The 14124-nt window shown below is 36.6% G+C and overlaps 1 protein-coding gene across 1 annotated transcript in view; it reads right to left on the bottom strand.

The window, feature by feature from the left end:
• PIK3C2G (phosphatidylinositol-4-phosphate 3-kinase catalytic subunit type 2 gamma) overlaps window positions 1-14124 on the bottom strand; it is a 291894-nt gene that overhangs the window by 167456 nt on the left and 110314 nt on the right. The window contains exons 7-8 of the mRNA XM_054078355.1: window positions 8130-8200; window positions 2538-2601 (exon numbers count right to left, since the gene is read on the bottom strand). Coding sequence (XP_053934330.1) covers window positions 2538-2601; window positions 8130-8200 — 135 coding nt within the window. The remainder of the gene's footprint in view (window positions 1-2537; window positions 2602-8129; window positions 8201-14124) is intronic.

The following is a 14124-nucleotide window of genomic DNA, read 5'->3' on the forward strand; positions in this document are numbered from 1 at the left end:
AGTAGCACATACTGAATAGATTTGAAAATGAAGTGCATGTCAAGTGATTATCAGGACAATCAAAATGGCTAATTGCACACACTCTCGGGGAACCCTGTTTACCTCAACAGCACTAATTCTACCCCCACCTTGTGCCAAATAATCTTTTTTTTTCTCCATTTTCATTTTATAGAGGCATTATCCATAATAAAATGAATTTGCCATTCATTGGTCATAACTAACAATAATAATAGTGGGCTTGTCATGTAAGTCAGAAGAATTGGTATCTACAAGGCTTTTAACTATAACAGACATCCTTGAACAAGTAAATTCAGAAGTCCGTAGCTAAATGAGTAAAAAAAATTTTGATCTTTCTAAGCTAAGAATGATCTGTCTGATTAAAACTGAATGCTTAAGGAAATTGCAGCTAAGTACAGAACTTAACGAGGTATGCGTGTACTTAACGTATTAAGAGTATATGTGAGTAACTCCCAGTGGCTTAAAGTTCAGAGTGTGCTGAGGTTGGATTGTGGTGAATAAGAAGGGTAACAACTCTCCCAGTGATGTGAGTGCTGGCTTTGAATATAAAAATAATTATTCCCATGTAAACTTGGGACAGGCAGCAGCTATAAAGATCCTAATTTTAAACATTCATAAAGGAATCTAATCAGATGTTAGAGAAAATAAGTAAACAAGGAATCAAAGAACAAATAAAGAGTTCTCTTTTTTTGCTTCCTTTACTATATACTTATGATTATAAATTATTAGGTTACAGCTCCATAATTTTTCAACTCACTTACTAAAGTAAAAGAGAAACAATAGTTTTAATTATTATAGTTTGAAAAAGCTCCATAAACTCTGATGCTTCTGAAGGAAAACATCTACACGGTGATCTGACCTAAGTCATTAACATGCACTATTGCTCTTTTAATCAATTCATATGAACTTTATCGAGTGTCCCTGTGTAGACAAGGCATTGTTAAGAAAGAATAAACTACAGAGAAACTTAGCTCTATAGTAACACATGCATATTTGTTGCATAGAATGAATATTTGAAAAACACCGTTTTCCCTTTATAAAAAGTTAATGATCTTAAGTAATCGCTTATTCAAGGTAAAAAACCTCAGCAAATACAATTTTAAGAGTGCGCCATTATCTGTCTGAGGAATATCCACAGAACATCAGTTGCACTGGGTGGATTGCAGTGTCTCATTAATGTTGAGATTATAGCTTCCTTTGAATTTGGAATCTTCTTACTTTAGGCCCTAAAATTTGAAGTGAATGTGAGTAACTACACTGATGGGTCTACTTCAGTAAAGAAATATATATGCACATTTGAGTTTGGGGACTTAAATTTTCCAAATGGTTATGACTGTATCATATTTTATACACTAAATAGTCTCTCCTTTGTGACACTGCTTACAAAGGAAAGTTCAGTAAATGCTTACACAGTATTGAAACTAGAGCTTTGTAGCTTGGCGCTTTTCAACAGCTTTTACATTTCTATGCGGTTTGCAAAAGATGTCAAACATCGCAACAAAAATGTAGAATATTTTTATCTACCTACTTTTATTTACATATGTATTGATATACATTTCTGTATTAATGCATGTCTATGTATATGTGCACCTACATATATGTGCATAAGTATAAATGCTTGTATGTATGTCTATGTGTATGTTTTCTGACTATTCAAAATAGAAACATCCATGGATCAAGAATATCCAGAAAGACTAAAAACTAGACTTGAATACAGGTGACATTTCTAAAATGAAATAAGAATTTTATGTTTTAACATACACTATATGTCAAAGAAATTCATACTTCAGCATAACGAATTATAGCTCTGGAAGTGATGCACTGGAATATCTACATAGTACTGTTATACATCAGTATTCCCTCATTTTACTGATGTCGTTCATCTTCTTTCCAGTTCCAAATCCTAGAAAGTCAGTTAGCACGACAACCTGAAACTCGGATCAAAATGCCATTTGGTTTCTTTCGAACTATCACTGAAATATGCATTTGTCTTTTAGACATTTGTTCTTAAAACATTAGTTAGCAGAGAAGATTTCTCAAGAGATTTTTCCTTCGAGCACATAACATTCAATTGGCAGCCCACATTACTTTAAAATAAAGCTTTTCTGAGTTTTACTGTGTAAACCTAATCCTGCAAAGTACTGCATGCTTGAGTATGTATCCTAAATCCATATACATTTGGCTTGCAGGTTTGCAAGATCAGGGACAAATTTTGTAGATGCATATAGTATATTGTAGCTCTATTAATTCCAGACAATACACTGCCAAACTAAATGATCCTGGTTTTAGCTACAGATCCCTTAACACTTGGAAAGAGTCAATTTTAATATTTTAAATTTGTAGCACTTTCTTCCCAATCTCAAGAAAAGTTTTATAAAGAGAATTTACATCCTTTCAAAGTCAGCTTAAACAGCTTTAATTAAAAGTCTTTATTACTCACATTTGAAACAGATTAATAATTAGATACCTTTTACCTAGAAGTTAATGTTTTTCTGGTATAACAAACTGAGAACAAATACCTCATTTTGCAACAGACATTCCACTTGATCTCTATATTTCATAATAACTGAGACAAGGTTCCTCCTGGAAGTTGGAAAAAAGAAAACAACATTAAATTAATAACAACTGGATAAAACAAACAGTTGTTTTGTTTTTTGGTTTTTTTTTCACATTCTCTAAGTTTAATTGACAGTGGATTTATGTTGGTATAAAATAAAGACATGCAGACATTATGTAATACTAAGCCTAGATCTCCATGGTTTTTTGGTAGTCATGTGCCACAAAGCATAGATGTAAATTTCTTCTTTAAGCTTGGAGGATACACATTTCCCAAGTGAAAGAACTCCAGCAAGCAATTTGCTATTTCAATGTCAACTGAACTCCAAAACCCATTTATATTGCTCTTTAAGGTTAAGCAAGTGCTTAAATATTATCTTGAAGAAGGATAGACTTAAGTAGATACTACAAAATCTTTCTCAAGCACTTCATAGACTGAAGCCACAGAGAACCAAGCAAAAGATTGGCAAAACTTCTAAAAAAGCTCCAAATTTCAAAAGTTCATACTAAGTCACAAGTATAAAATTGTATACTATAAAAAGGGAAAACTGCTGCATAATTCATTACACTGTATTTGTCTACAGCTCTTAAGTTCACCGGTTAAGTAACTACCTTTTCCATGGTATTACCTATACTGTAGATTTGTTTTTCTTCAGTAGGTAGAGATATGTCACACTGTAGTCCTTTGCCTTTGTCATGCTACAGAAGTTACCACAAAGTTTGTATAGGAACATTGCTGTGCCTTAGCAAACCTCCCTTAAATTATTTGAGATTATGAACGCGTGCTTTTATGGTAAAGTGGAAATTTCAGTTTCTGTTTTCTTAGTATTTATTTGTTTTGCTCTATCTCTTTCTCTTTGCTTTCTTTCCCTCATATTTCCCACTGTCGCTCTGTATTAGAATTTTCTCTCTACAGAAGGCTTAAAAGCAATTTTCCCCTATTGCAGTCCGGTAGCTGAAAGTCACAAAAATATTTTGATTGCTTCAAAACAAGTGGACTGTTTACAGAGAAATTGTGTGTCCCCTCCTGTATCTTAGTTGGGTTAACTCAGCAATCAAAGATTAGAGCTGCAACTATTGTCCAAAGTACAAGTTTTATGGTATGTGCTTAGACTTTCATTATACATATTGTATGGCAAGAGGAAGATAAAGAGTCATTTACACTGAAATCATCATATTGAATAGAGAAATGTTAAGTGGCGTTCCCTGTACTAGTACCAGAATTCATTTCCCTGTAGATGTCTACTATTCACTACCTCCTACAGATGGCTTTGCTTTTTCAGCTTTTTATTTCCAATCTGCACTAGCCTTATCTAGCCAGACAGTTTGTGTGTTGAGTAGCTGTCTGGCAATACCTCCTGTAATCCTGTTAAGTCATAGCTGATACAGGTTGTTGCTCTGCTTTCACCAAGTCTCCAAGCATAACATCTTTTTCATAGCATTACCCAGTTCAATAGTAGTTTTGGACATATGGGCTTGCCTTGTTACCTTGATGCATACAGGTAAGCATGTTTATTAGCATGCTTAGCCTAACTGCAGATTTCAGAATAATTTCATAAATTATAATGCCAATTCAAAAATTAGCATCTTTTCCATCAGTTTAGTCCACCTTAGAGAATTCTCTCTATAAAGTAGCCACACTTTTACATAATAAATAGGAAATAAATACAGTAACTTCTGGCAGTTATCAAAATATCTCTAACACTATCCTGAATCTTGGGCCGCTAGAAAATTAATAGTATCCATACATTATTACACAGATATATTTCATAATTGTACATCTTTGATAGCTATGTTTAACTATGGCAATACTAATCAACTGATGAACTTTCAGTGTTTGTCTTACAATGAGGAAATATTTGGACATTATAGCAAGGTAACATAGAATGATGTGTCTGAAAATAAAAGAAAATAAAAAAGAGAAGCACGAACAACTTCATAGCCAGTCTAGGATCCCGGTTGGTCTATGGGAGAAAGACAACGATTATATATATCATGTAACTATAACATTCGTGTTTCAGTTTCCTGTCAGCAGCACGTGCTGTGGAGCAATGCCAGGTTTCCTTTTAAAAATGCTATTTATCACCATGCTGCCTAACTAAGCTGTGCCTAACTGCATGGACCAGACTAGCTATTGTGTTACAGTTACTGGCACCTCAGTGTCAGAGATTATGGGCCAATGAACTGCAGTTCTTCTGATGCACTCATTGATTTACATGGTGTTTGGTTTTCAAGTTATAAAAAATAAGTGCATAAAGCAATATACAGGCTGTTGGTTTTATTTTTTTCACATTCGCCTGTGAGAGCGAACCTGGTGATTACAGAGTCAAGGTTTCAGTTCACTCTTTTTACTTCATCTCAAGCCAGTTCCAACTGTTCTTTTTCCTTCTTTGCTGGATCTAAGCAGACAAGCGAGCTTCTCAATACATTCTCTAAAACACGAATGTTTGTATGGTACAATCAGAAAAGTAACTACAAAACACACAGGCAACATTGAGCATTATTTTATTTAGCTAATCTAAATACGCACAGCTGTGAAGACAGCAATATGGGAATGTAACATGCTGGCCCTCCTAGTTGCCAGGCAGACTAGCACAGGTTGTGCTGAGTGCATTCTACTGCCCCTACATTTTATTGCACCTGTCTAGTCTGTCTTTACTACAGCCCAAGCTGGATACAGAATTGAGATATTATAACATATTGCAAATTTACTTCCCAGCGCAGAATAAGCACAAAGATATTGTTATATGTTATCTTTCAAAGAGTCATTATGGCAATATATATGGCCTCCAAAAAATCTCCAAACCCAAAGAGACTGCTTGCAATAATAAGGGCTTTTCTTCACCCTACGGCTCACTTTATAGTTTTGGTGGTGCTTCAAATCTAAGTGCCTTCTCAGCATAATTGTGCCAGTGTTTTCAACTCCAACTAGATGCTTCGAGTGGGGAAAATGAATATGTGAAGACCGCTACAGAAGTTTGATCCAGAGAATGATTTTTAATCCCTAAATCAACGGTGCAGGAAGGTTTGTGTTTGCAACACTTAGGGCAGCCACAATGAGAAAGAAACAGCTGTGCACCCTGCCTAGCACTGAGCAGGAGCCTGCTCCAGGCCTTCTATGACTCTACAGTGCTGCTAAAACATGCAGATTTTTTATTCATTAAAAAGGCAGTTTCAGTTCGAAATGCCCAACATAACATGAGACAGCCCACCATAATGTTTCTGTGCCCTAACATGGAAGGTATGCAATGCACATCCCAGAGCAAGCCTTAAGCACAATACTGGGAAACTGTATATGTGCAAGGAATTCAGTATGGTGCAGTCCTATGGGCATAGCCTCCTGTGAGTATGTCCTAAAATGAAGAAGGCTCGGGGAGGGATCTTCCTGGTGTATATGAAAACCTGAAAGAAAGATGCAAAGACGATGGAGCCAGGCTTTCTTCAGTGGTGCCAGGTGACAGGAAGCGATGGGCACAAACTGAAACACAGGAGGCATCAAGGCTGACTGAGTAGTGGCACAAGCTGCCTGGAGAGACTATGGAGTCTCCCTCCTTGGAGATGTTCTGAAAGCATCCATACGCAGTTCTGGGTAAGCCTAGCTGTGTCCAGACATTACTTAATTAGGTCTTACGCAAAGAAATACCTACTCTTGCCTGTTCTGAATCTGCTACTTTCACTTCATGCTCCCTTTATCTTGCAATGGAAGATACGGTAAACGATCCCTTCCTGCAGACATTCTCTATGCTTCTTAATTTCGTAGACTTGTCACCTATAAAATACCCAACTTCTGTTATCTCTTCATCAGGATGAGGAATACTATTACTTCTTTGTTTCTCATATGCTCATTCCTCTAAGCATCCTTGCTGCAAGTCTCATCACTTTTTCCAAGTTCTATTAGATCATATTTGAAATGGGAGAAACAGAACTGTTGGCTGTATTCAAGATAAATGAACAACCTACATTGATACTACGGTATAAGACTGTTTTTTGTTTTTTTCATTTCTTTTATAATCCCAACATTCATTTTATCTTTTTTTTTGCAGCTGCTGTGCACCAAAGCTGATATTCAGAACTATTTATTATAACCCCAAGAACTCAGTCCTGGTGGTAAAAGCAAACTCAGAGCCTACGATTTCTTATATGAATTTAAGACCTTTTCCTCCTAGATACATTTATCTTCTCAAAATTTCATCTGCCACTTTATCACACACTCAACTCAGCATTGTAAAATCCTTCTGCAAATCATCACAGGCAGCTTCTGTGAACATTCTGGACAGCAAACTTCTGTCACTTAGCTATTACTCCTTTTACTTCTTAGATAAGTTAGAAATGTAATTGAGAGCACACGACCCAACCGCAAATATTTCTCGATCAGTAATGCTGGAAAACATTTTCTCCTACTAATCAACAATCCATGGGATAAGCAGGAAATAGTGATCAAACACAGTTCAAGTTTTTATTTTTTCAATATTTATTGAACTTATGGTTGAAGAAAATAAGTATTTATTGCCTCCGCTACCAGTTACTCATTGCTCTACAACATAAGAGAAAATTTTGTAGAGAATAGCTGATTTGCAGCTCAGCATCTTTTGTCACATATCCCGTCTGAATACTCACTTTGCATGGAAAAGACCACATGCTTTACATCACAAGCAATAAACCAGTCAATAAGTAGTGCATGTATAAATTGTATAATTGGTTTGATCTCTTTATAGCCAGGACCAGAGAGAAAATCTGGGTCATGCTCCTAGGAAACCAGATGGGTTCTCAGTAAGTACCAGATATTCACCTTGAACAAGCCACTACCTCTCTGTTTTCCTCCATCTGCTAAATGACAGGTGTGGCATTTACTGTTTTTGGCAAAGTACTTTAGAGCACATGGATGAAAACATTACAAAAAGCGTTATCAGCTTCCTTATCAAATGCATGAAATGGAACATAATGGAAATTGAATAAGGAATATCTCGCATTTAATGCTTGTCCATGGTAGGCTAGTTTCAGATTCAGACGCACTTTAAATATTAAGTTTAAAACTTGTCATAAATAGCCTCCTTAAAAATAAAATAAAATAAAATAAAATAAAATAAAATAAAATAAAATAAAATAAAATAAAATAAAATAAAATAAATAAAATAAAATAAAATTAAAGTAAAATAAAATATCACTGAACTGTGAAACGACAGGCAGAATGAAAGAAAACCCTATTATTTTCACAGTATTTACTATTAAAATATCTCTAAGAGCAACACACACATGAAAACGATGACCCTTCAGTCTTGAGAAATTTTAGGAAAAAAGAAAACTCTAATAAAAGCTTCAATTACATGAAAAGGAGAGAATGGGGAAAAACTATATAGACCTATAAATTATTATTGATTTTTGATAAGCGATCAATAAGTTTTGAAAATAAGAGTCTAAAACATCGAACTCTTTTTTTTCTCTTTGGTATTATTCCTGTTCCCAGTAGGTCTTGGAATTGTCCTTTGAGGCCAGGAGGCTCACTGCTAATATAAGTAATTACAAAGAGAAATACTGTCAAGTACCAATGTTCTTACCAGATCAGTCTCCAGGCACAAGTGTGTTCTAACAGCTGATTCACACCGAACAAACTTTGGTCATCCTCATGCTGTGGAAGAGAAACACATACTGAGATGCCATATTCTGAAAAAGGAAAAAGGTATGCTGGAGATATTTGCTTGATATTTTACAAAAGCCAGCATGTTCTGCCAGGAGTTCTTTCCTTTCAGAGCATTCAGGATGTTTCAGTCTGAAATTTTATTTAGTGAATCTCTATCATATTACAGTGGTTTGTACTATATAGGAGGTCAAACTAAAATGTCACAGTAGTTCCTTCTCGCTATGTATAAATTAAGGTTATAGCTAGGCATCCATAAAGTCAGCATCTGCTTTCTTGTTAAGAGATTTCAATGGCAATATACGCTAGTCACAAATCAGAAGTCATTTTGTATCCTAAACGTCTCTGCTGCTTTCTTTTTGTGAGAGAACAGAATGCAGAACATCTGCATCATCCTTTGCAATCCCTCTGAAGGGATTTTTCTCAGGTAAGATTCATCGAGATGATCTAGGGACTAAAACATCTTTCATACGAGGATAGGTTGAACCGAGACTGTTCAGTTTGGAGAAGGGAAAGCACATAGCGGATCATATCAATGTGTACATATATCTAATGGGAGGAACCGAAGACAAGGAAGCCAATCTCTTCTTGGTAATAGCCACTGACAGGACAGAAGGCAGTGGGCACAAATGAAAACACAACATTCCATCTTAATGCAATAATAATTTAAAAAAACACAATGGTGTTCAAACATGGAAAGGGATTGCCCTGACAGGCTGTAGAGTATGTTTGAATATTATTGTCCTGGGCAACATCTTCTAGCTGATCCTGCAGGGATTAGACTGAATGATTTCCTTAAGGTCCTTTCAAAACTAAATGAATCATAGAATCACAGAATCATGGAATAGTTTGGGTTGGAAGGGACCTTAAAGATCATCCAGTTCCAACTCTCCTGTGACAGGCAGGCAGACGTCCCACTAGATCAGGCTGCCCAAAGCCCCATCCAACACCTCCAAGGATGGGGCATCCACAACTTCCCTGGGCAACGGGTTCCAGTGCTTCACCACCCTCATAGTGAAGAAATTCCTCCTTATGTCTAGTGTAAATCTGCCCCTCTCGAGTTTATACCCATTGCCCCTCGTCCTATCCCTACAAGCCTTTGTAAACAGTCCCTCCCCAGCCTTCTTGTAGGCCCCCTTTGGGTATTGGAAGGTCGCTATGAGGTCTCCTTGGAGCCTTCTCTTCTCCAGAATTCCATGGGTTTGCCTTGACACGTTCTGCTGACCAAACCTCTTCCAATTCAGATAAAGTCCCTTTTCCAGCCCCATTGATTTGTTGCTTTTGGTGCCTTAATTCCTCCTAGTCCATAGAGGTAGCTCAACCCATGTGTATGTACCACCAGCTTGTAGACATCACCATATCCTGAAAAATCTGCCCTTTCTCTGACTTCTACTTGAGCCCAGATTTTGTAACTCACACAGAAAATTTAATGAAAGGCCTGTGACAAGCAAAATTCACTGGTCATGGATTACAAAAGAAATAATAGCTATGAACAGGTATAACTCTGGGAAGGGTTGGGGGATGAGAGAGAAAATAATTAAATAAGAAAACAGAGGTAGAGAAGCAGCACAGCACATGGGCATCTAGTGGTGATGAGCTTCTATTTCTGCAGTGTCTGGGACAACCGCCAGACATTATTTTTCTTAATATATCTAGAATTGCAAATGTTAGCTGGGATGGACGCAGGTTAGGCAACCAGGCTACAGCCTATTTATTTACTTGTTTACAGATCTAAAATATTTATTTTCCTGAAAGTGAAGCAGAGGAGAGAAAATATATTTGGCTAAGGATGCATAAGATTCTGAAAGCTGACTCTATTTTATGCTAAACTAAACTAATGAAACTTTCAAAATCTTTGTGAAGGGAAGACAAAATGGTTTACTTTAAGAACAACATTTCAGTCAGGAAAAAATTCTTCTATTCATCCTTTAATGTAATTTTCATAAGATAAACAAAATTTCAAAAAAATCATAGCATAATGCAACAGAGATGAAATGAGATTTGTGATCCCCACCTCCAACCAAATTTGAAAGAAAAACTGTATTTACTAAAGAAAAAAAACATTTTTTTACTTGCTTGGCTAAAAAAGCCTTGGCCTAATATTTTGAATGTTAGTAAATTCAAATATTTAAAGATTGTTCAGAATAAGGTGACCACTTAATTTTTTTCTAGTAGTCTGAAGCAAACATGGCTGAGCAACTTGTGCATCTGCTATGGATAGATTCAATTTAAATATAATAAATCATATGTGAATTAATTTGCATTAATTCTGCTTTACAAAGCTAAATAGAGATATAGCAATAATACCTTTTAAAGAGCAAGATCTTGCTGAGCTAGATACATTACAGATGTTCGGTAAAGAATTCCCATCTGGAGTGTTACTATCTTCTTTATCACATAGTGGCAATAAATGAAAGATGAATTAGATGAATGAAATGGAAAAGGATGAAGATAAACATTATCATGCACTAAGCTGTGAATATACGTGTCTTAGACCTAAGCACTAAGCTCTGCTTTGTCTTGGTTATTCGAACACCTGAGGTTCTTACCTCTGTGTATGGATGCAAGAATGTTAAATAGTATCAAAAGGGAGAAGAAAGGGTAAGTATTTGGAGTTTAGGGGATACATTTGAGAGTAGATGGTCTTTTCTCAGCTGCTTTCAGAATCTGCTCTGTACCCCAGATTTGCTCCTACAAATATGATTACAAGACAAACAAGAATAGCTTGTGAATGCCTACTCCCCAAGTGCAGCACTAACAGCGTTAAACAGGGTTCTGACCCAATATCTGCTCATTTTGCTCACAACTCTGTCTTCGGTCCATTCCATCCTCTGAGGCTTGGAGCAGCTGGCCTCTGACAGCTATTGTGTTGCTTCAGTGCATGCTAGAGGAATGGTGTGGCATCTCAAGCCTTGAAAATATTTTGTACTGCTATCATAATCAGAAGTGTGTATTCCATGAAGCACTCCACACTTGCTTGCTATAGTATCACGATTTGAATTTGCTACATCTAGACAGACATTAATCTTGACTCTCAGAGGTGACCTTACAAATAACAGAGCACAGCTAAACCAAAAAAAATGAGGGACAAGGCTTGAACTGCAGAACAAGACTGACAAATCACAACTCCCTCCTTGATCTCATACACTAACAAGACTAGGGGACAAGGAAGGCTGAACTTGGAAACAATGTGATGCAGACTGACGGAGGGAGCCCCGAAGCTTAGGGAGAAATAAGACGTCTGACTCGTAGGAACCCATAAGCTCAAGTGGATGTGATAGACTAGGGCAAAAAGTGGGCATATGTGACTTTAGAACCTGAATACATACAGGGAATTATTACATAGAAGGATTGTCAAGCTATTCCTATATTTATATTTCTGTGATACTAGTTAAACTACAACCTTAGTGAAGATTTCTATGAAAGAATATATTTCAAAGTTCAAAATTTGGAAGGATCCTACAGATCACAGGTGAAATTCTCCCAAAGAGTAAGAGCAGATTAACTAAAAAATATGAACAGTAGCTTCACGTATACATAACTATCCGAGAGACCTAAAGAATCTTAAAAGTCTCAAAGTTTTTGCATTGAAAAAACACTATTTTCTTCTCTTTTATATGAATTCTGAGGGAGGGAAATTTATTTTCCATAAACCGTCTGTGACTTTCAAACACATTTTATGACCAAAGCCACAAGTTTCAGAGAACAGCAACAACAAAACTGACTGTGAGCTCAGTGTAAACTACCTCAGATTCTTGAATTCATTGTGACAGGAGCAAGTTTCAGAAGATCCAAGAGATCTATAGAACTGGGTCGAGAGTGAAAGGAAACACCACAGCTTTCAATGCAGCACAGTCTGTGTCTTCTCTGGTAGATTTTGTCTGGTCTTGACAGACTGGCTTGTGCTCCTGCCTGTGAGCAGAACCTCTCCAACCCAAGTGCTCTGTGCAGACATGCCTTGGAACTGGAGGAAAACTCTGGGTCTACGGCATAAGCCAGCTAAAGCACTGCTCATGTTTTTTGCTATTAATAGTGACCTGAAGTAAATTCATGGCCTGAAGCTTTTGGAGCCATGTCAATTACTGTAAAAGGGGCATCAATAATTCACTTGAAGACATCTTAAAATGTCGCCCTTCCTGGTTAAACTCTAGTGTAGGTTATTAATTATAGTTCCACAAATACTTTGAGGCTATAGACGTTTTCTAATGGCCTGAACGCTGCTAATTTGTCTCCCAAGCTTGTTAGTTACCCGCCTGAAAGACTACTTTTGTTCGATTTTAATCATTCTACCTGATAATTGTAACCATTTCCAAAATGTGAAAAGTCAAGAGATGCTTGGTCTCTGCTCCTGGCCTCCACAGTGTGTTGCAGTATAGTAAATCTCATTTAGACCTGTCAAACTGCAACAGAGTTGAAGGATACTTTGAGTACATTAATAAAACATGAAGCATTTTACAGTAGCACAGTTTTAAGGGAGACTTAAACACAAGAAAAGGCTCCCTTCTATTTGAAACACAACATAATCCCTCTAAAAAGTCACAAACATTCAAATAAAGGGGAAAAAAAAACCACAGCTTCTTATCATGATGGAACACTGCTTTTCCTCAACTGTGATTATGTTCAGAACGTTAACACTTAATTCATTATGTCTGGTACAATATTAACATCATTAACACTGGTATATGTGAAAATAGAAGTATTTTCAGACTTTCAGGAAATAGTGCTTGCTGGCTGCCTTAGTCCAAAAATTCTTGGAAGAGGAAGAAAGGCTCTTGTTAGACACCCCTAAGCACTTTTTGCTACCTAAGCAAAATATGAGGAAAACTCTCTTGGATACCATCCCTCTCCAATGGTATCTGGACAAAGGTTTCTGTATCTATGCTGTTCCACTGCACATTTCTTCCTAAACATCACTTAGCCACGAGGAATGTAACGCTTCTGAACCACTAAAACTTGTGGAGTTTGTGCTTAAGGGTTGCCTCTTAGAGATCACCTAGGTTAAAATACGGAGTAGAACAGGTGTGCAGTCAAAACAAATCTTGCAGGTTTTCTTCAGTGTTACTGAAGCCCATGTACACTGGGCCACCATTTGACAAGAGGACTGCTGGATTTTCTCGTCCATTCATTGTCACTCTCAAGATTTCAATATGTTGGGAAAAAATCTGCAAAGTGCAGGATTCCCACTCCTGTCAACAGAAGCTCTTTGTCTGGCTAGACGGTACAAAACCCAGCTTCAATACATTTCTATATTTCTATATTATGAAGATATCTTTATGTTCCCTGCATATGCCTTATTTCTGTTTAGTAGGAATCTAGCATTTTGAAAATTTGAGTTTTAAAATACATTTGTTCGAGAGTGTTAAGGCTGATAAATCACGTCTCAACCACAATCAAATTAAAGGTCCTCCACCGGCTGAAAGATGTGTCATTCCATGTAAAGCCCCAGGTCAAATTTCCTGCTTGTAACTGCTCAGTTCAGGACAATTTCCTCTTTCTGAATACTTCATAACAGAATGCCAGCTTCCCATAAGAGGAAAGGAAGCAAGTATTCACCTTAAAAAAAATATTTTTCATCTATATTCACGAAAGAATTTGGAACACATTTATTGGCCAAAGTTCACAAGCTGTTTGGTTTGAAAAAAAAATAAATCAGTTGCACATTACTCAGAAGTATCATCTTATATTGGTTATTAAGCATAATAATAAATGAATGGTAATTTGCAAGTAGAGACAATATTTTTAACTATGCATCGCGATTTCAAAAGTGTTATGTAAGGTAAGTAAGAATCATGAAGGCAGTCTCCAGATGGCATTGGTATAGGGCTTTTCTTCTTTAGCACACAAACAAGCTTTAAAGCTTTAGAAGAGACTCCTGAACATATTATTATATTCTAACGTACATAATTTTGAAGATC

This window comes from Cuculus canorus, chromosome 1 (assembly GCF_017976375.1).
Source record: "Cuculus canorus isolate bCucCan1 chromosome 1, bCucCan1.pri, whole genome shotgun sequence".
Lineage (NCBI taxonomy): Eukaryota > Metazoa > Chordata > Aves > Cuculiformes > Cuculidae > Cuculus > Cuculus canorus.